The sequence below is a fragment of the Dasypus novemcinctus genome, chromosome 3 (genome assembly GCF_030445035.2).
Source record: "Dasypus novemcinctus isolate mDasNov1 chromosome 3, mDasNov1.1.hap2, whole genome shotgun sequence".
NCBI classification, from domain to species: Eukaryota; Metazoa; Chordata; class Mammalia; order Cingulata; family Dasypodidae; genus Dasypus; species Dasypus novemcinctus.
This window is the reverse complement of record NC_080675.1, coordinates 7,337,665-7,360,820: the sequence shown is the minus strand read 5'-3', so window position 1 is coordinate 7,360,820 and position 23,156 is coordinate 7,337,665. Positions and strand designations below refer to the sequence as shown.

At 51.3% G+C, this 23,156-nt stretch overlaps 1 protein-coding gene across 2 annotated transcripts in view; it reads right to left on the bottom strand.

The window, feature by feature from the left end:
* Positions 1–14,579: 14,579 nt before the first annotated feature.
* BCL11B (BCL11 transcription factor B) overlaps positions 14,580–23,156 on the bottom strand; it is an 89,614-nt gene continuing 81,037 nt past the window's right edge. For both annotated transcript variants that reach the window (XM_004447691.4, XM_004447692.4), the window contains exon 3: positions 14,580–21,512. In XM_004447691.4, coding sequence (XP_004447748.1) covers positions 19,501–21,512 — 2,012 coding nt within the window. In that variant the 3' untranslated portion in view covers positions 14,580–19,500. The remainder of the gene's footprint in view (positions 21,513–23,156) is intronic.

Here is a 23,156-nt window from a genome sequence, read left to right as displayed (position 1 = left end):
AACTCATTTCCCCAATATACCATAGTTACCCTTATTTATAAATCCACTAATCATGATTCTTCTACTCCTTTTATTTGAACCTATTATTTTCAATGTACCTGTTAAATATATTTCTCAGAGACTTAAATCTTCAGATTGTTCATATGCTGGCTGAGCATGCAGGCAACTCCAACTCTCCAGTTCTTTGGGCTTGCCCTGGACGACCTACAAAACTATGACGATGGACAGGTCCCATCCCGAAACCAAGGAGTATCTTCACCTGCAAGCAGAACAATTCTTTCCTCTGCCAGATAATATCTACATCCCCTCTGAGCTTGAAGCAGTCAGAGCAGGCATCATCGCAATCCCTCAAGACTGAGGGATGAAGGAAAATAAGGGGGGAGTGTGACCAGGGACCAAAGCTGAGTTACGTAAGAGAAACTGCTTGTAGATTAAAATGCCAGAAAAGACTTTGCTTGCTATGAAGAACTTCTACGATTCTTTCTGCACTGATGAAGACACTGGTTGTACCCCTTTTCCCTTGAACAGCCAGGAAGCTCAGGGTCAAACATGCAAATCAAGCTTTCTAAATTATTAAGCAAACTTCTTCCTAGCCATCTCCTTTTGTATTCTTGTATTCTTGTGTGCATGTGTGTGCATGTGCTTGAAAAATAAATGCAGCAGCAGAACTGTCTGCGGGTCACTTCTGCTATGTCTACAATCCATGCATGCTAAATTCCCGGCCACCGCTTTCACTGCTGACGGTCCATCCTGCTTCTTTAAAGTATCTAAAAATGCTCTCACGTACAAGTCTAACGCTTTCAAGTCACTTCCCTGCTGCCCCTCCCAGCGTGGGGACCCAGCTGGGACTACAGATGAGGCCGGAGGAACAAGAAGCAGCCCCGGCAGCACCTTGTGGCGGTGGGACCGGCTGCCGGGGGAGGTTTTGTGAATTCTACACGAGCAGTTTCCAGGGCCTGGAGTCCCTGCGAACATGACATTGTAATCTCGGTTATGTTTTATTTATGGGGAGTGGTGCCGCAGCTAGGGTGTGTTAACAAACAAAGATGATTGCTTCTGAGCCGCTCTCTCGTCCTGAGGTAATTAAGACAAAGTAATGCACCGGTTGGGGCATTCGTGCTGTCGACAGCCCTCTCCCCAGGAAAGCGATCTGCAGAGCCCAGGACAGAAAGCGGGAACCCAGAGAAACAGGAACTAGCTTTATCGTTGGTTAAAGGTGCATCATTAAAAGGTACTGGCATAAATTATTCTTCCTTTAAAAAGAAAAAAATCCATATAACATTAAGAAAACTACGGAGTATAAAATGTCAGGGGCAGAGATGTGTGGATGTGCAGCTGTTAGCGAAGTGGGCCGGGGGCTCCCCGTGCATCTCGCATGGCATAAATTAAAGATATTGACTGCAAGCAAAACAGCATTTGCAATCAGCTCAATGTTGCAATGTGTTATACAGACCATTTGCTTTTAAAAAAATTAAAATATGAATCAAATTCGGATGACAAAGAAGTTCAACTTCTTGGGAAAAATCAAATACATCATCAAAAGGTCACAATTCATAGACAAATTGCTGTTAAAATTTATTACTTGTTTGCAAAATGTACTGTTGATCATTGGTAACTGCTAAATGCTTGGGCGCCTCTGACAAAAAATAAATAAATAAATAGCTCTGCATTCGTGGAGAGGGGGTGGTAGAAGATGAAAACGTATGTGAAAGGAGGACTGGGGAGCTCAGAATAAAGAAAAAAAGAGAGAAATAAGCACTGGCAAGGCGGAGTCATTATTTCTCCTTTGGAAACACTGAGATGACCAATAATTATAAACATGCCAAAGTCAGGGCATCTCAGTGGAGCCACCAAGGTTCGTGAGGCCCATGGGATGGCGTTGCAAGGGTCTGTCCAAAGCAGCCGACGGTCTGTGTGCCGGGCACTTGGACCTGCTTGCCCCCAGGCCTGTTTCCCTGGAGGACTCGGCACCCCCTGAAACAGGGAAGCTGCTGAGGTCAAATCTGTACCCCCAGTGCCCACAGAGCGCCCGGCCCACACAGAGCGTGGCGGGGAGCTCGGCATTTGCTCCTCAGCATCCCCTCCACCCTTTTGGCAGCGGTCAAGTTTTGGGAGAAATGACCCCTCTCTCTGTTCCAGTCCTAGGCTCCTTGCCAACCCAGCTTGGCTTAGAAAGCCAGAATTAAGTCAATTGGCAAATGGCGCTCTTCTGACCAAGGAACCCGTTTCGGGGCCATTGAGATGGAATTCTAGGGAAGGACATTTCTCATTCTTCTGTATCAGCTCCAGGAAACCAGCTCCCTCTGTCCTCTGGACTGTGTGGGTGAGGGTATAAGGGTCGGGAAGAGATGGGAATGGATCAGAAGGAGAAGGAACTTGGCAGACACGTGGGGTCCAGTCGTGGAGGGCTTGACTGTCGTGCTGAAGCCTTGGCAGCGTGCCTGCAAGTGGACATGTGCCCAGGCTCTGGCCAGCGGGTGTGAGCAAAAGTGATGCTCACCATGCCCAAGTATGGCCCGGGACAACCCCCTCATGTGGCCCTCTGTGTCTTCCATTGTCAATGGCTTAATGCAGTGGGTTCAGCGGAGACCCTGAGAACTCTCCCAGCAGTGCTCACCAAGAGAACAACCTGAGAGGGTGGAAATCTTCTATAGCCATCCAATGCAATAGCCACTCCACACGTGGGTAGTAAGCACTTGAAATGTGGCAAGTGCAACCACGGAGGTGAACATTTCATTTTATTTATTTTTAATTAATTTTAGTAGTGGCTAGCAGCTACCAATTTGGTAGCCCAGCTCTAGAAGATGGCAGCATCAGAAGATGGAAGGAGCCAGGGGTCCCTGCATCATCACGTACCCACCATTCACTTCATTGGACTGTGACAAGAGCAAGAAACCAACCTTCATTAGGTCAAGTCACTGGGATTTTGAGATTGTTTGTTACAGCAGCTAGCTTTAAATGCCCTGACTAATACCCTGGCGCGTATTACATGTTGCACTACATGCTCTGCAGACGATATCTTATTTAGTCATTTCAACATCTGGAGGAGGAGGTAGGTACTATTGTTGTCTACATTTTACAGATGAGGAGACTGAGGCACAGAGTGGTCCCACAGACAGCAAGAGGCCGAGTGGGATTCCAGCCCAGTTCAGTCCCTAGGCAGGGCCTCTCTGAAGCTAATACAGAGGGACCTATAAGGGAAGCTCTTGAGGAGCCCAGAAAGAAGTCAGTGGCTAGATGAGAGATGAACCCCCTGGAATTCTACAACCGAAGGGGGTCTCCAAGAAGATCCCATGACCAAAGAGGTGCCAAGCCTCCAGTGCTCTTGATTGCTGGCACCAACCCCTTCCCGCCCTGGGGCTGTGCCGGTGCTCGTGGGGGAAGAGTGGCTGACTCTCGGGGGGGGGGTCCCGCCAGGGCCACAGGTGGGTGCTCCTCCCACGATCATAGCCGGACGCCTCCTTGCCTGGCTCCTAAGACCTCCAGGACCCACTGTGTTAAAAGCCACAGGAACTGTGCCAGGACAAATGTGCCCATGGGTGAGAAAGGACAGTACAGACCAGACTGGGGTACAGGAGGCCAGAGATGGGGGGTGGGGGGACAATAGCCACAGGGTTGGGATGGGAAGAGGCAGGTGTGCCCAAAGGAGGGCACAGCACACCCAAAGATGTCCCTGCAGTGCTCCTGGGGACGAGAGAGTTCACCTGGGGATGCCGAGTGGCAGGAGAGGTGCCTTGGAGATTGCCGTCACTTTTTTACACTTATTTAATCACTTGCTATTAAGATATAGTTTACAGGGAAGTGGATGTGGCTCAACTGATAGAGTGTCCGCCTACCATACGGGAGGTCCAGGGTTCAAACACGGGCCTCCTGACCCATTTGATGAGCTGGCCCATGCGCAGTGCTGATGCGCTCAAGGAGTGCCGTGCCACGCAGAGGTGTCCCCCACCTAGGGGAGCCCCACGCACAAGGAGTGCACCCCGTAAGGAGAGCCACCCAGTGCAAAAAAAGTGCAGCCTGCCCAGGAGTGGGGCCGCACACACGGAGAGCTGACGCAGCAAGATGATGCCACAAAAAGAGACACAGATTCCCGGTGCTGCTGACAAGAATGCGAGCGGACACAGAAGAACACACAGTGAATGAACACAGAGAGCAGACAATGGGGGGGGGGGGGGGGAGAAAAATAAATCTTTAAAAAAAAAAGAAGATATAGTTTACATACAGCATCCCGTTCTGCTGCACGTCCTGGAAAGTAGCCTGTTCAGAGCCTTTCCTGCTGCACATCCTCTTCCATCCCCAAACCACCCTGTGGGGAGGTCTTGTTCGCCCCAACTGGCGGAGGAGGGCGCCGACTGCGAGAGCTGGAGGGCAAGGGCAGAAGAGACCCGAGGCCCGGCCCCGCTCGGCAGTGCCACCAGCTCACCGCCTTCCCAGCCTCCCCGGTCAGCCTCCTAGCACCAGGCCTCACGCAGCCCCTGCCAGGCCAGGACGCCCGCGCCGGCCAGGCCTGGGCAGGGCAAGGCGGGCTCTGGAGACCAGCATCCACCGGACCCGCACGGGGCTTCTGGAATGCAGCGCCCGCAGCCCCCACCCCAGGACCTCTCAGGGGTCCATGTCTAAAATGCAGATTCCAGGCCCATCCGCACAAGCACACACACACGGCCTCAGAGTCTCAAGGCTGGCAGCTGGGAATCTGCATTTCAATCAACACTGCCAATGCTTCTTCGACTCTTTCAGGCGTGGCAACTAGCAGCCTCCTAAGGTTTCCTGGTCCACACCTTCAGGGAGCTGCGGGGCTTTCTCCAGGGGCAGCTGGGCCCTCGGAGCCACCCAGGTGGGGCAGGAGCAGCCCGTGTGCGCGGAGGGGCTGACAGGGGCGTGAGCCTGGGGCCCAGCACAGAAGAGAGAGGAGAAACCAACAGGCAGGAAAGGAGAGGCCGAGAGGAGACAGGCGGAGGCGACTCAGAGACAGACGGGCGGACAGTGAGGGTGCAGTGCCAGGGCACGGCGGGGAGCTCGGGCGAGATCAGGAGGCAGGGGCCAGCCAGGCGGGCAGCGCCGCCCCGCCTGCAGGGCCTCCCAGCTCCTCCTGCGAGGCCTGGCGGGATCAGCGCCCTGCCCTGGGGGCTGCCACTCCCTCGCCGCCCAGCCGCCTGGAGGCGGCCAGGTACTCCGGGCCGGGCCAAGTGGAAATGACCGTGCCAGGCGAGGCTCCCCCGCGGGCACACGTGCTGCTGCAGGGCCAGCCGTGGCTGTGAGGCTCTCAGGTCCTCCACAGAGTATGGGTACAGGAGGGCTGGCAGCAGGGAGCCAAGAAGCTGGGTGCCAGGGGGTGGCATAGGGTGGGGCAGGGGCTTGCTGGGAACATGGACCACACTGGAAAAAGAAAGGGAAGGTTAATGGAATTGTGTTGTAGAGGGTGTCTACAGCTCTGTGGTGTAGAGACCCTTATGCCCATATCACAGATAAGGAACTGAGGCTGGATCGCTTAAAGAGCCCGGGCATTTAGCCGGTGAGAAGCAAAGCTGAGATTCCGCTCAGCCTTGGGTGTGTCCGTATACTTTCCACTGTGCTGAAGTTTCTAAGTTTATGAGAAGACAAAGAATAATATATGGGAAGCGAATCTGGCTCAATGGATAGGGCGTCCGCCTACCACATGGGAAGTCCGCGGTTCAAACCCTGGGCCTCCTTGACCCGTGTGGAGCTGGCCCATGCACAGTGCTGTGCCACACAGGGGTGTCCCCTGCATAGGGGAGCCCCACGCACAGAGTGCACCTTGTAAGGAGAGCCGCCCAGGGCAAAGAAAGTGCAGCCCGCCCAGGGGTGGCACCACACACACGGAGAGCTGACGCAGCAAGATGACGCAACTAAAAGAGACATAGATTCCGGGTCCCACTGACAAGGATACAAGTGGACACAGAAGAACACACACTGAACGGACACAGAGAGCAGACAACTGGGGGGGCGGGGAAAGAGAAATCATAAATAAAAAAAAAAGAACAGCATGTAAGATTTGTAAAAACAGTGCCATTTAGCAATACAAGGGTAATCGCAAGACCTTGTATTGCGATGGCCATAGACAGGGAGGTACAGACAGTAAGTGCAGCATGAGTCTGGAGGAGAGCAGAGGAGCATGCCCAGTGTCCTGGGATGGCTGCGTGCAGGTGAAAGGAGGTCCTGCTTTCACCTCCCCCTGCCATCTTCCACAGTATTGAGGAGGCTACAATAAGAGCACACGTACAAGAAGGCTGTCAACACAGGTCATCAAAAAGAGTATAGAAGAGGGAGCAGGTGTGGCTCAAGCAGTTAAGCACCCACCTTCCACATGGGAGGTCCCGGGTTCAGTTTCCCGTGCCTCCGGAAAAAACTAAAATGAACAAAAGCGAAACAAATGAGAAAACCAACGCAGGGAAGCTGATGTGGCTCAGTGGTTGAGCTCCAGCTTCCCACATAGCAGGTTCTGGGTCCAATCCCCAGCCCCCGATACCTAAAAATAAAGAAAGTATAGAAGAAGGAAAGTTTAAAAAAAAAAAATCATTTAAACTAATAGAGCTGCTGTAATTGAACTTTAAATTTAACACTAAGCTTCCTGGCAATCATGGCAAAAAGGGAAAATGTTTGTAATGTAACATTAAAAAAATAAATAAAGACAAAAAAAAAGAAGTAAGGTACAAAAAAAAAAAAAAGGAAGAAATCCCTGCTTGAAAACAAGCAAAAAAAAAGGGGGGGGGGGGAGGGAATGCAATAAGTTACATGATTCTAATACAAAATGGAACATATACTGATTTATCAAGGGAAACATTCATTTCCCAATGCTAAATCCTAGACAAGACTTTTTAGATGGATAAATTTTCACAAAAATAATTATATACATATACTCAAATATATCCTGAATACACACATGCACACACATCCAAACTCTCAAAAGACAGAAAATTGCTGAAAGCTAGAGAAATCAAGGCCAGAGTGGTGAGAAGTGATTTCACGGCTCTGGGTCTCAGACGCAGAAATGGGCCTCGGGCTGGGGTCCCCGTACCCACAGGAGTATCAGCCCAAGCTGAGCGCTTGGAATGGAGCCCCTTGCAGAAAGCCTGGATTTTGAAGAGCTGCTCCATAAGCCAAAAGCAGGACTGGGAAAGCTACACACACAAGGAAGCCGTGAAGAAGAGCCCTGCCTACCTGGGCCTCAGCTGGGGGAAAGACCCCGTGGGTGGGGGCCAAGGATGAGCGGCAACGCAATTTACACAGCCTTTTCCGCACCCCCGGGGGCCCTGGGCTCCCGTAGAAGCAGCCATGAAGGTGTTCTGAGGGGCCCTTTCACAACCAGGATTTATCAGACTACCCGCAGGAGAAAACTTCATGAAGATGAGCTCCCAACACCAAATCACAAGCCACCAAGGAATCCGATCCATGAGAGTCCTCAGAGGAAGGAAACACAAGAGAATGGCGGAACAAGCCGAGCAAGACTATAGAGCCATTGGGTTCCAAGGATGTCAACAGATGGCATCTTGATCAACTCTTTTGGTTATTTTCATCAGCCAATGATTGAGAGTACCGCTAGGGACAACAGTTCTGTTTGTAGTCCATCCTAGAAACAGGCAGCAAAGGCAGCTGGAAAATGACATTTAAGTGAGCCTTGTTTCAGGCGTTGGCGTGGGTGAAGCAACGCAAACGTGCCCTTCTGGTGCGGCCTTGTGAGGTTCTACCTGGATATGGGGTGGAACTTGAAGCTCAGACGGGACTGGACGGTCCCATGATGACTCTGCTGATTAACACGGCCAGACTCTGGTGAGAGCCTGCGCCCTGTTCCTCCTTCCAAAAGGGGACAGGCTTTCTTCCCAGTTAAGGTGTTCAGAATTTTCCAGAAGGTTGGTTCACCAGAAAAGCAGGCACATTTACAAATAGTAATTTACTCACACCTCACCCTAACCCTTTGGAGGAGGTACTAGCATCTCCATTTTTACAGATGAGGAAACTGAGGCACGACCAGGTTAAGGGATTGGCCTGAGGGCCACAGCTCATAAGTGGCAGAGCCATGCCACGAGCCCAGGCAGACCACCGAAGGCGCCTGGTGTTAGGAACAACCTTGCCCTGTCCTTGCCAACATGAACTCCTGGTGAAAGGGGTGTTTTAGCATTTAACTAGCAGGCAGGCGCCTCAGCTTCCTGAGCCAGAGAGAACTCGTGACCCGCTTAACCACCTGCGCCGTCACCCCGCAGGTTCCCCCAGGTGGGTCAATGGACGTTCTGTGGGTGGTCGGGCCAAGCACCCATCATCACTGATAGTTCTCCTTCCTGCAAACCCACACCAAATCCATCAGCAAGGCCACAGGTTCTTCTCCATTCCCAAAGGAGACCCCGAGCCGGCTCCTGAACCCCTCTCCCTCTTTCCTCCAAGTCCAAGCCACCTTCTCCCCCGCACCCCCAGGCCCCGCCTTGCCTCTTGCCTGACAGTCTGTCCTCCAGGTGGCAGCCAGAGGGGGCCTGCTGAAATGGCATCCCCGAACGACCACCATGAGCTTCTCCAGGTCTTTCTCTCCAGCACTTGTTCTAACTGGTATATGTGTGTGTGGTTGTCTTCCTAAGATCACACGTCTAAAACAGTCCTATCACGGGTTTATTTTAAAACCTAACGTTTCACTGGAAATAAACGACGAGCGTTATTTTTAGTCATCGTGTAATATTGCGTGGCGTGGATAAGCATCCCTTACTTATCTAAGCCCATGCTGATGCTAAGAGCATCCTTTTTATTTCCAGGGCTTGCTACTCTGAGTGCTTTATGTGAACATCGTTAGAGCTAAATCTTTGGCTGAATTACAACTTCCTTTGATGGTTTCGCAGAAGAGGAATTCTTTCAGAGATTAATCCGGGAAAACCGGATAGTACCTGCTGCTCTCAGTGCTGGGCTTTGGGAAGTGTGGGCGCCTCCAGACCGTCCAGTCCGCTGCTCCAGGAGGTGTCCTGTGGATCATGATTCACTACAACAAAAGGCTGTCGCGACATTTCCAAGAGCTTGTCTGGATGTGTTACTCACACAGATATTCCGGTTACAAAGGCAGTAGGAATAACTTCTGGAATTTAGAAAAGGGTCGAGTGCTACCTCTCTGACCACGCTTTCCCCTATGCACCTGCATCAGATGTACACACGTATACACATGTACTTGTAGCTCTGTCATTTGGGATCATAGCATGAGGACATTTTCTACGCTTTTAAAGCTTACCTTTTCCTCATATACGGTTTTCCTGTTACTACCAAAGTCTTCAATGCCCTGCTTTTTGGGGGATGTAAATATTCCCTAATGAATGAATGAATTCTTCACTCACTCACTTCTCTTTTGTTGAAAACTGAGGCTGCTTCCAAAATTTTGGCACCACATGTCTTTCACTGGCATTGTTTTCTCCTTGTGCATAATAAGCAGTGTGTCTAGTTTTCTTTTTTCCCTTTGGCTACCAAGAAGCTTCAAGTAAAACTTATCATTTAAGTGTAGCAATGGACAGCCTGCTTCTCTAGGCTATATTTTTACTTTGGTTTATATAATAGCTCTTACTCTTACCTTTTAATCTCTCTGGTTCTATGCTTTACTTCTTATTTATATTTTAGTATGCTTTCTATTGACCTACTCAAGGCTTTGAGTTGAGGTAGGATACAAATTATTAATCTAGTATTTAACTAATGAAATGCTGAAGTGACCCTCTACAGGAATATAGTGTTTCCTCTCTCTAGGAATCGCTGATTACTATGCTTAGTTCTGCTTTCTAGAATGACCTCACCAAATCCAATAGCCGGAACACTATTAGGGCCCGGGATACCCACTGCCCAGAGCCCTCCAAAGGGAAGAGGGCAATGTGGTTGAAACGCGATATGGGCAACAGAACTGAGCCTTCGATTACACCTTCACTTCCAAGGGGAAGGGCAGGGTCTGTCCGTGGGGAAGGGGTTGGGGGGTCTAGGGTGTCACCTGATATCTGACTCTTTCTCCTCCCTCCCTCCTTCTTCCCTCCCTCCCTTCCACTCACCAACTCTGTTCCTGCACAGTTTCTTCCACACTGCACAGTAGGACAAGGAGTAGAAGCTTCATGCCATCTCATTGGTAGAAGAGAGGAAGGAGAGCTGGGAAGAGGGAAAGAGGCACTGTCAGTGACCTTCGGGAGCTCCTTGCTCTTCCGGGAGGCCCGTCGAGCCTTTGGAAAATGCAACCTGCAGTGCATTTTGATCCAGAAAAGCCTTCTGTGGCTCATCTCCCCAGCAACACACCTGCATCCTGTCAATTCTTGGAATGTGGGCAGCAAGGGTAACCATCCACTTCCTCCAAACAGGATCCCTGGGTTCACATGCAAGGATGTGTCCTAAATTGGGCATTCCTTTTTTTTTTTTTTTTTACTATAATTCATTACTTTTAATACAAGGTTACATCAGAGGGGTCGTGCTTATGCACACCTCAGCAGGATCCCAGAGACAGCCAAAGTAGATACAATCCCAGGTACTGGTGCTCCTGAGGGCTACAGAGACACCCAGGTCCTATGGTCATGGCAGTTGACTCTGGAGTTCAGTGTCTTGTCAGTGGGCCCCACTTTGGAATTTGTGTTCCTGAGTGCAATGGAGTTGGACTCAGATGTGACCTCTCTACACAAGCCTCTTCTGTCACTTTTACTGAACCTGTGGTTGGCGCTGGGGTTGGTGTATACTCAGGAGACTTGAATCTCTGGACTGACTGTGTGCCAGCTGGACCCTGAGTCTCAGCAGAGTTGGAACTCCTACCCTCCAGTTCGTTGGACTTACCCAGGTCAGCTAACACGGAGGTGAAGAAGGTCAACCACCACACCAGGGAACCGAGAGTGCCTGCAACTCCAAGCAAGAGAATCGCATCCATCAACCATGTGGGATCTAAGCTCCCTCTCTATATAGAGGTGGAGTGGATATCTCCAAGCCAGAGTCCACAGGATGAAGGAATAAAATATGGACTAGAGCAGACTTACTGGTATTCTACTACAGAACTATTGTGACTAGTAATGGAAGAAACTGTAGCATTGATCTGGAGAAAGTGGCCACGGTAATTACTGAGAGCAGGGAGAGGAAAGAAGAGATGAGATGTGGGGGTATTTTCAGGACTTGGAGTTGTTCTAAATGATATTGTAAGGACAGATGCTGGACATTATACATCCTGCCACCACCCACTGAATGAACTGGGGGAGAGTGTGAACTATAATGTAAACTATTTTCCATGCGATGCAGCAGTGCTCCAAAATGTATTCACCAAAAGCAATGAATGTGCCACAGTGATGAAAGAGGTTGTTGATGTGGGAGGAGTGGGGGAGGAGGTATGTGGGAACCTCTTATATTTTTTAATGTAACATTTTTTATGACCTATGTACCTTTAAAAAAAAGACAATTCAATTTTTAAAATTAAAAATTTTAAAAAGCACATAAAAAAAAAGTTACAGAAATGCAGGTTTTATTTTCAATTAGGCCTGTGAGGAATAAGCTATAGTAATGGGAGACAATCTGGGCGGGGGGCAGGGTGCGATGGGGTGGAGACTGGTTTTCTCATCTGTAATGAAAGACATGAGCATTTCCTCCAGGCCCTTGTCCAATATACTGAACCCCGACAGCTCACTCGCTGCCTCCAACCTAAGCAGGAGTTATAATGGAGTATGAGCTATATCCTCAGGCCTGCTGTATTGGACGCTCAGTAGAAATTTCAGCCGAGTTCAGGGAATGAACGACTGAATAGATGGATGTCTCATTCTGCCCACTAAAATATAAAGCCCCAGCTTCCCTGCAGAGTCTATGATACAGCATCAGCCTTGGATAAACATCTATTAAATAAACAAACAGGTGGATGAGTAGTGGACAGATGGATGGAAGGAAGGATGGGTGGATGGATGGATGATGGCGGATGGATGGATAAGTGAACAGACAAGTGGATGGACAAATGGTCGGATGGATGATGGATGGATGAATGTGCTACAGTTTGGGGCTTGGGAAAGGATTCCGATGCTAGATAGGGTTGTGCTAGGTGACTTTTAAGTGTTCCAGCCAACTCTAGGATTTTGTTTCTCCGTGGCTTGGCTGTGTGTTTCCAACCTCCATGCATCTGCCCACTTCATACCCTCTGCGAGACATGCCACTTCTCCCTCACCTGTTGACATTTGCCTGGACGTCTTTTCAAGGAGCAGTGCAACTTCCTGAATCCTCCCTCTCTCTGGTGGATCTGTCACCTTTCCTCAGCATCTTTCACTGCCCAGATAAGCCTTCTGTTTCCTAATGTGTTTCTTGCGTTGAACAGGTTGCTCCTCGAGGGCAGAGACCAGGCGAGAGACCTGCCAAGGTGCCGAGGCCTGGCAGCTGGTTAATCTATGCTTTGAGAATTAAACTGAATGGCAAGACCAACCTGTTTGGGCTTCTTTAGAGTGTCCTAGGTGGTCTGTAACCAGAATGCTATAAAATTGTTTGAAGACTATGCAGGGCAGGCAATTAGTGACTCAGACTTCACCTGCACCCGAGAAACTCAGAATTTTCATCCTCCCTGGCTTGAAAGTTACATGAGCTTCGTTATATCTTTCCATCACATTAGCATTAAGAAAAAATTCTCTTCAGAGATTTATCTCTGAAGACAAAAAGGATGTTTTCTAGCTTTAATTGCTAGACCTACAACTCAAGAATGAGGTGCACAGCAGCCTGCTCTGGCTGCCTGAACTGTACCTGGGACTGATTGGAAATGGGAAGATGCTGTGACTTGTGAGGAAGCTGAAAACGCCAAGTCACAGTCAGCAGTGACGTGGGCTATTCTGCTCGCAAGAACCCGCAATCCTAACAGATGCTTGTCATCCAAACAGGGCACACTTCTAAGTTAACATGCCCATGAAATCTTGTTACTCTGTACGCGCTTGGCAGTCTCATCAGGGTCCACCTATTTTAAGGCAGAATGGGTCTTTCCACATCAGCATAACCCTCCAGTGTTATGGGGAAACTGAGGCCCAAAAAGGGCAAGGGACTAACTGAAGGTCACAGAACTTGGGTGGGCCTTTCCTTCGCCCCGCTCATAATCTCCAAACTTGGACTTCTTAGACAGGCCGAGCGTAGCACAGGCTGGAAGGGTGGCTCAGTTTTCGGGTACTCAGTCTAGCAGTTCGCCTGTCAGCCCTGAAACGGAGTTCCTCCCCCAGGTGAGTATATCTCTGCGTCTTCCAACCAGAAAGTAACGGAGCAATTCGGTTCTGGTACTCGTACAGCTTTCTGTGTGGGGAAGAAAACAAAAAGGCTTGAGCGCCTGGTAATGTTTTAAAGCCAGTTGGGGAAAGACTTGGAGCCCAGGGCTGATGGAAAAGAAGGGCAGTTCCTCTCTGGGAAGGCTAATCCGTAGGAAAGCAGAAGGGCAGGTCCTCTTCCCGAGGGTTCCAACACCATTTTTGGTGCTGGAGTTCCAAGCCCACTTCTTTCCCTCCAGGGGTTGGACGCGGCCTTGGGAGACTGGCGTCCTGCTGGGGGTGGAAAGGGGCCCTGGGGAGCAGGCTGCCTTTTCCTCAGAGCATCTCTGTGGGCAGAATCCAAAAGAGCACCTTACTAAGCGCTGCCCAGCGGTTTCACTTTTTGCCAAGTGTCTTTGCAAGATTCTCAGGCTGCCTAGCTTGGCACCCGGGCCTCGGTTAGTGCCCAGTGAGAGTTTGCAGAAAGGGGGTTGAATGCAACGTTCTGTATGGGAAATAGAGGCAGAGAATGGTCAGGAGCCCGGTGGGTCCTTGCTCCCTCCTCACTCAAGCGAAGAAAAACAGAAGGACCTCTGTGCTTCCGCGGCATAAACCGAAGAGCGCGCCGCCCGCCTGGCCCCCATCTCGTCCGCCGCTCAGGCCCGGGCACCGGGACGGGCCGAATCAAGCTAGAAGACCTTGCACCTGCTGCTTCCTGGCCTGTGACAGCAGCCTCCGGCCCTGCTGGCCTCTACGAGTGAGAAGGGACCGAAGCCCTCCTGTGCGACTTCGTCAACCAGCAGGAACGGCCGGAGAGGCCGTCTTGTCCAAGAACCTCAATTTTTAGATGGGAAAAGAGGGCATGTGTCCAAGGGCACAGAGCGAGTTCGGCCCTTGGGGCAGGGCCTCTGGCTTTCTCCTTTCTGACCCTTCGGTCGCGCCCTCCGACGGCTCATACTAGGCACTTGGGAAAGATGAGCGGAATTAAACTAGACGCCCCAGCCAAGGGCTCGTTCTAAACCATGGTATCTGAAACTCCACTGCATATGAAAATCACCCGGACCACTTTCCAAAACCCTGAGGCCTGGGTCCTACTTCTTGAGGGGCTGATGGGAATGGTTCCAGGTGTGGCCTGGACAAAGGGACTTGGGAAAGCTCCCAGGTGACTCCTCCCTCCAGCCTGGCTGAGGAGCGGTTGTTCTACCTCGCCCACTTCCCAGGGGCAAAGAGAACTACTCTTCCCTCGGGCCACAGTTTCCTCTCCTCCCAGATACGGAGGGAAGGGTTTGTTTGGGTCAGGGGGTAAAGGGCCCAAGAACTGCAACTCACCCTGCGAGGGAAGCTGTCCCTCCCCCACCCTTACGAGACACAGAAAAGGACAAGGTTTGGAGATCAAGTTAAATGTCCAATTTATTTTTATAACTTGAAACCAGAACAAACTTGGTTTTGAACAAGCGTACAAATGAAATGGCAGACACATGCTGAACTCAACATTGTGACATTAAGGGAAAAAAGAGGCCCAAAAATCTTGTACAGAGAATAAAAGGAACAATAAATATTTTACTAAGCCATATTGAAATGACCTCCTGTCATCTCAACACTTTATCCATAATAAAAAAAAGTGCCCGTTTCTTAAACAGAGCACAAATACCAAGCAATAATAAATAGTTCCAAACTTGTAGTAAAAGACAAAACCTCCAAGTAAACAACAAAAGCTCATACAATAAGTAATAGAAAAGGTAATAAAAATATTTTGCCTTGCCAGTACAAATGCAAACCACTGAAATCAATGCAACTTTGCTTTGCAGGGGTGAGATACAAAGAGCACCAAAATCACGGGGCAGCCTGTGGGGGACAGAACCTTCCACTGACTCTGCTTTCGGACTGGGATGAAAAGCCTGAGTTCCTTCCTTGCCACGTTTCGCTGAGAGTCCCTCAGTCTCCTCTCCCCTCGAAAGACTCTAACGGCAAGTGGCAGATTCCAATTTGGGGCAACTTGGAATAAAATCACGGCAGTGTGGAAACTGGCCGAGGCCGGCTGGGTCACCTGTGCTCTCGGGGCCTCTCTCAACTGGGTCCTCCGGCTTCAGTGTGGGATTTTTTTTTTTTTTAAACATGAAAGGGAAGCAAAATTCTCTTTTCTCTACAGTTGGCAGAGCCACAATCCTTGTGCTTTGGGACAGCTTAGTCCTGGCGTTCTGGTGACGTTAAGCCATTAAACGGCGGCTGGCTGGCTCTCGCGGCTACAGGATGGCCTCAGACAGTCTCCAGGGCCCTGGCAGTGCTTCCAGGTGACCAGCAGCCCCGGGGGCTCCGGGTCGAAGCAGGTGGGAAACGGGAGTGTCAGCTTTCTCCCCCACCCTCTCCCCCTTCTGTTTAACTTTGCAAAGGTAAGTGGCAAGGAGCAAAGAGCGTAGTAAACAGAAACACTCTCAGAAGAGAGCTTCCTGCATTTGGTAAAGAATTGCTCAAAAGGATACTCGGTTATACTTCCATAACCTGAAATAATGGTTGCTTATATTTCCTGAAATTAAAAATGGCTTCCTGATATAGGTATTTAAAAAAAAAAAAAAAAGAAAGGATTATCCCCTCATCCAAAAAACCACCACTGTATTATCTTAAAGCTACTTGGCTTTACAAAAAAAAAAAAAAAAAAGGAGGGGCATGGGAGAGGGAGAAAGAAAAGTAGTGAAGTGGAAATGGAAAGAGTGACTCAAGGACCAACAAAGCGGCTGGAGGATGGAGGGAAAATGCAGGGGAAGGAGAGAGAGAGGGAAATGGCAAGGCACCGAATTTCATCCCAGTCCCTCGGCATTCAGAAACGGATGGAATGTAGGTTTCGGAGAGAAAAGCAGCGAAGCAGGTAAGAAAGACAGGAGGCCACCACTCTCCGTGGAAGGAAGGGTCCTGGTCACGACGGGACAGGCCCCTGGCCTCCCTGCAAGCCCATCTGCACCGGTCTCAACGGCAGGCCGTTCCCCCCGCGCTGAGCTGACCCCCAGCTCCTCTGGCGCCACGTTTAACTGTTTTCTCGAGGACTGAAGCCAGCCCGGGTGCCTTCCTTCCTGCTCCCAAGGCAGGAGAGGGGGCAGCGGTGGCGGCCACGGCGGTGGTGGCCGAGGAGGCAGGTGCTCTCCCGCTCGCTCCCCTCCGCCACTCACAGCCACAGAAGGTCTCAGAGGCCGCGAGGAGCCGTGGGCTGTTACCAACCTCTTTACAAAAATGGATTTCCCACTCGACACGAAGAGAGAATCTCCCGCCCTGGTCTGCGGTGGCCACACCAGGGCGCCCGATGCGGGGTTTGGGGCCTTCGGGGCGAAGCCCCGCGCCAGCAGTCCTTCGTGTAAGCCAATTCCGATAAAAATATATACAACTAAAAGGATTTGTGAACCAAAGCATTTAACTACTTCCTTTTGTTTCTTTTCCTCAAAGGTTGTCAAACAACCCTTTTTCTCCTGTACAATAGGACTTAACATACAAATTTTTTTTTTTTTGCAATATTTTATCCTGCCAAATTAAAAAAATATATTATGGCAGCCTGTTTGTTTTTGTTTTTTTTTTTCTTTTTATTTCCAAATTCACTAACAAAAAGGTACATTAAATCCCTTTAAAAGGACAAGCTTACAGTTAAAAAATTACAAGCTCCAGTAAAAATACAGCAAGTGCCTACATCATATGAACCAACCAATATATCCATTCCAGAGGGGGGCAGGAAGAGAAAAATAAGTACAGGTCAGAAACGTGATTTTTTTTTTTTCTGCAAAGCAATAACAATATTAAGCACTTTTTTTTCTACATACTTTTTCTACATGGTGTAGCAATCCCCTTTTAATCCCCAAATACAAGTTTCTATACATTTTTTGAAATAAAAATTCAACACCCAAGGCAGAAAAAAATTTACTAAAACTCCGACTTTACAGTTACTGTGACAAGAACAAATTTATAGACCCACCATTTAAATTTTACTGCAACATTTTCAAGGAAAAGAAAAGGTTTTTTTTTTTTCTTGTTTTGTAAAATGCCCAGGCATTCTCGATTATTACAAATACTGGTCCACTTTTACAGTAATCAAGAAATTTTAATATATATAATATATACTAAAACCCCGTCACCAAAAGAAAACAATATACACGCAGCCACTGTGGCATTTTCGTATAACCTATTAAGCAAACTTTGAAAAAAAATGATCGCTCCAACACACATACACACAATTTATTTTACCCTTGTATGTATCCAATACTGTAAACGTATTTTTAAGACAGAGTGCACTAAATTTAACTTTAGAAAAAATTAGCCGTTGTTCCTGAATTGTTTGTTTTTTCATTCAACGATACCAACTTGTAACTTGTGTCACTTGAGTTTTAATTCAGCAGTAAATCACCTCCACTCCGTAACTAAGCAGCGTTGTCCCAAAAACAAAAGGGGCAATTCAGCTAATGGATGTCCAAAGTTGTGCTGGGTTTATGTCTTCGTGTGATTGGGTCTTATGGCATTTTCATGTCCTCTATCTTCAACCGAGATTTATTTATCTATCTATTTATCTATTTATTTATTTATTTAAAGTAAATGTGGCTTTGCTTGTTTGTTTCTAAAGAATGTACTTCTCTCGTTTTACTTTTTTAAAAAGTCTTTTCATTTCCAAAAAAAAAAAAAAAAGTTTTGCATTTGTCTCAAGAGACTCAAATAGGAAGATCAGTTTTCAAGGCACTCACATCAAATTGAATGGCAGTAGCAAAACTGTCCAAGAAATGATTATTTTTATTCCGTTCTTTATAGTGCCAGCGTTGTGAATGCCACGCTTAGCAACACCGACACTCAATCTCAGCGGTCCCTTAAGTTCAACCCACCTCTGGGCCAAAGAGAAGAACATGTTGCAATTTCTTGTTTAGAAGCCATTTAATTCAAATGCCAACAAAAGGGTTAAAGTGCGGGTCAACAGAATTCAAATGTCTAATATCTTAACAGCCCCATGTTTAGTACCTTCCAACCTAATGGGAGAGGGAAGAAGAAAAAAAAAAAAATGAAGTAACTGGGCACCTTCGGACCTCCGGATGGAACTCTTCCCCTGTTTTTCCAGTAAAAGAGAGCAGAAATTCACAAGCTTTTTTCCCCTTCCCCTACAATGTCATCAGCGTGTATTAAATGAGAGAGCTCTACCTTCCTCAATTCACCACTAGGGCATTTGTCTGCTTGAGAAACTACCAATTACTGCTCGTACCAACATACAACTTGGGGTTTATGCAGTGGGGGTGTTGAGAGTGGGGGGGGGAGAGAGAGAGAGAGAGAGAGAGAGAGAAAGAGAGAGAGAGCTGTCAAGCCAGAAGAAGCCTGAAAGAAACCACTGCTGGTTTCTTCCTTTCTGTTACTCTCCCCAAAAGCAGGACCCCCAGTCGCCCCCTTTCCTTTGGCCTACTCTCCAGCACACAGCCCAAGGAAAGGGCAGCATCTGCTGCTGGCAACACATAGTTTTAGAATGCTCTCCGGGCCATTTGTGGGGGGCTGGGGGGTGCCCTAGAGAGCTCCCTGCTTCCCTGGGGGTGCTCCTCCACCACCACTCACGCTCACGGGGTCAGTCGTGGACTCGTGAGGGTGGCCGCCCACACCGAAAAGGCATCAGGATGTCCTCACTGCTACATCTCCGTATTCCAATTCTGAAACAAAGTGCTACAACTTCAAAGATTGTGATCCGCTGCACATCCGCACCCCCTCCCCAACCCACCCCCTTAAAATGCATGCCACTTTTTGTCTCGGGACACCAGAAAAAGAAGGGGGAGAGAAAGGTCAACAACTTTAAAAGTCATTTAAGTGTTGGCTTCTTCGCAAGAAATTACACACGCTTAGCTTAAATTTCAGAAAAAGCAGCACCCCACCCCACCCTACCCCCAAATTATAATTTAAAAAGATATGCTTCCCCTCTACATTGCAAGTTATCTCAGGCTACTACTGGGTGTAAAAACAAACAAATCGAAGAAGGGATGGCTCCCCAACGAAATCTCTTAAAGGAACTCAAACAGAAAGAAGAAGAATAAAAAGTACCTGCACATGCCCCAGAAAATTACAAAACCCAATAAATACAGAAATTATTGCACAGTTAAAAGGCTCCACGCTTTTCTTTTACTGCCGGAATCAAGCCTCGGGTTTCCAGAGGACTTGGCGGCCGCGGGGCGGGGAGGGAGGGCCGCCTCCCCTGGGCCCCGGGGACGCGCGGGGTGGCAAGCGGCGGTGACACGGAGGCAAGGCAGGTGAGCGTCCTCTCGGCTGGCGGCGGCCCACGGGACAGCGGCGGAGCGGGGCGCCCGGGCCCGCGCGCGCCTTAGCTCCTCTCGGCCTGCTCGATTTTGACGTCGTTAGTCAGCAAGTGCTCGCCGTGCCACTTTTTCATGTGTTTCTCCAGGGTGCTGTAGACGCTGAAGGGCATCTGGCAGATGTCGCAGCGGTACACCTCCTTGCCGATCTGCCCGTGCGTCTTCATGTGGCGCGTGAGCTTGCTGCTCTGCGCGCACGCGTAGTTGCACAGCTCGCACTTGTAAGGCCGCTCGCCGGTGTGGCTCCGCCGGTGCACCGTCAGGTTGCTGCAGTTCTTGAACACCTTGCCGCAGTACTCGCACGTGTCGCTGCGGCGGCCCTCCTTGGAGCTGGGCCGCCCGGGGCCCGGGCCGCCCAGGTGCGGCGTGCTGCCCCCGCTGGCCGTGCCGCTGCGGCCCGACAGGCCGCCGTCCAGCAGGTCCCCGGGCGGCGTGGAGAAGCGCAGGCTGCCGTTCTCGGACGAGTGCTCGGACGAGGTGGCGAAGGGCGACTGGCGCGCGTCCGTGAAGCCCAGGAAGGGGTCCTTCATGAAGTGCCGCGACGCCGCGTAGCCCACCAGCCACTGCGAGTACACGTTCTCGGACGGGATGAGCGCGGCGGGCGGCAGCTCCAGGTCCTTCTCCACCTTGATGCGCTTGGCCGCGCTGTTGAGGCCGGGGCTGGGCAGCGGCGCGGGCTTGCGCGGGAAGAGGCCCGGGAAGGGCTCGGCGCCCGGCGCGAAGCCGCCGCGCCCGTTGACCGCGCCGCCCGCGCCCGCGTCGCCGCAGCCGCCCGCGTCGTCCTCGTCGCCCGCGTCGCCGCCCGCGCGCTTCAGGAAGGCGCCGCGCTTGGCCTTGTCGGGCAGCAGCTCGCCGTAGGGCGGCAGGGCGCCCAGGCCCACGTTCTCCATGACCTTGCCCAGCACCAGCGCCTTCTCGTCGGCCAGCGCCTTGGCGGCGCCCGCGCCCACGCCGCCGCCGTTCTCGCGGTTGCGGCTCAGCTCCGAGTCCATGCTGAAGCTCGACTCGGGCCGGCTCTCGTTCTCCAGCAGCAGCTCCTCCTCCTCCTCCTCCTCCTCCTCGTCCTCCTCCTCGGGCTCGTGACCCAGCGACGGGTCGCTCTCGTGGCGGAAGTCGCCGTCGGCCGCCTTGAGGCCCTCGGCGGCCAGCTCGCTGGTGCCGGGCTCGGGGGAGCTGGCGGCCGAGAGCCCGTCGTCGGAGCGGCCGGCCAGGGAGCCGGCCTTGTGCATGTGCGTCTTCATGTGGCGCTTGAGCTTGCTCGCCTGCGAGCACGCGTGGTCGCACAGCTGGCACTTGTAGGGCTTCTCGCCCGTGTGGCTGCGCCGGTGCACGATGAGATTGCTCTGGAACTTGAAGGTCTTGCCGCAGAACTCGCACGACTTGCTCTTGGCGGGCGGCTGCGGCGGCGGCGTGCCGCCGGGGGGCATGGGCGGCAGCGGCGGCGTGCTCAGGAACGGGGACTTGGGGCTGGGCTGGAAGGGGTTCAGGAGCCGGTGCATAGGGTTGCCGCGGCCCGGCGACACGGGCGGCGGCGTGGAGCTGTTGCCCGCCAGCTCGCGGAGCCTCCGCGAGAAGTCCATGGTGGGCGAGTCGATGGCCATGGGGTTCAGGCGCATGACTCGGTCAAAGGCACTGGGGTGCTGGGCGACGAGCCCCATCTCCTCGGCACTGAGGCGGTGCGGGTCCAGGTGGTGGCGCGGCGGCGGGCTGAAGAGCGGCGGCGTGCCGGGCAGGCGGCCCTCGCCGAAGCCCGGGTGCTCGCGCAGGAGGGGGCCCGTCATGCGCAGCAGGTTGAAGGGGTTGCTGTCGCCCAGGAAATTCATGAGCGGGGACTGCGCCACGGCCTCGGGCCCGAGCGGCGGCGGGATGGTGAGCCGCGGCGTGAGCGAGCTGCTGGCCGGGCCCGGCTCCAGGTAGATGCGGAAGCCGTGCGTGTTCTGCGCGTGCTGCAGCAGGAACCACGCGCTGGTGAAGGGCTGCTTGCATGTTGTGCAAATGTAGCTGGAAGGCTCGTCTTTACCTGGGGAGACACGGACAGAAAGGCAGAGAGAGAGCGTGAGATGCGGCGCGGGCGCGGGGCCCCGCGGGGCCACTGACCTGGAGGGGGCCCGGGCCGAGGCGCAAGGAGAGGCCACGGCGGCCCCGCGCGGCTGCACTTGGCGCGGGGAAGGGGGGCTGAAGACGTAGGCTGTGCGGGACGCCGCCCTGGGTGCCTGGGTGGCCAGCCTCAGGACCCGCGGCGGGGACCGACAGTCTGTAGGCCCTGTTTCCTCCCCTAATGAGGCTGGGGGTCCTTGCCCCATTCCCTCGGGCTAAATGCCATGCCTTTATGAGAATGTGGGGTTCCAGAGTAGATACTATGGAAGTGTTGGATCCTTTTGCTCAGAAGATTTGGGGCACATTTCGGCCATAGGAGGCTCTCTTCCCACACCCTTCCAGCTGGGACACGTGGACCCTTGCAAGAGGGTGCTAATTTGGGGTGGGGGTGGGGGTAAGGATGTTTAGCAGTGATACCTGGCCTCTGCCCCTGGGAAGCCAACAGCACCTCGCCACCCCCCAGTCGTGACATGCAAAAATGTCTTCCAGCACTACCAAACGTCCCCTGGGGCCTGCAGTTGAGAACCACTGAGTTAGACAATATTTGATTCAAGGAAGTTCTGCAGAAACACATCAAACTCCATTGCTTGCCAATGTATTTTTGTCCTTGTTGTATCGTCGTCCCCCTGCCCCAAGAGAAATGGCTGCGATACCTGGGCCAGGTTTGAGACTCTGGCTAATGGAAATTCTAGTGTTTCATACACCAGAGGCCCTGTGGAAACGCTCTAAAATTTAAAGGTGGATGTGTGAGAAGGGAAGAAAACTAACATATTTTGAAGACCTACGACTGTGTGATAAATGCTTCTTCCCCTATTCTCACATAAACCCCTAACCATGACGTGAAATCCAGCTTCCACAAAACCACAGGACACACACACACTCCTAAACGAGTACTCCCAAGTGTTCTGCCAAAACACTAAGCGAATTTCAGGATGAAGAGCAGCGAACAGAGATGCGTTAGAGAGGGGCTCTTGGTGATGTCCGCAGCAAATCGTGATGGACACTTGGTCGTACCGGCCAAAATGACCCAGTCCTCGTCCATCACTGGGCATGTTCAAAATGGAAGCTGAACCTTTCGTCCATTACCTGTCTTTTAGCTGCCTTGCTCCACCTGTGAGTGAAACTCGCCGTTCTCCCGCCAGGTCTGAATCCCTCCTAATGCTTTCCATACAAGGCAGGTATGGGCAGGCCCCGTCTCCTGTCATCACATTCGCTAGCCGGGGAGGGAAAGGGGAAAAAGGAACCTCATCTCAGACACGGGCCAAGACTTCACAGTCACAATCCTGAAAAGACCCTTTTGTGTCTTCAGACGTCCCCGTACCAGTGAGATTTTCTACTTTCAAGGTACGGTAGCCGCAAACTCCCTGGCGAAGCTACATGGGAGGATTAATTATCTAATGTCAGTGAGGTGATGTGGGGAGTGGCAAAAACAATCCCCGTAGCCCCAGCAGGGAGCCATTTTGTTTCCCGCCCAGAAATGATGTTTCTGGAGGGCTGTACCCTCAGCAGTGTTCACAGGCACGTACACCGTCATTTGAAAACCATCTTTTCTAACCAAGTGACTGAG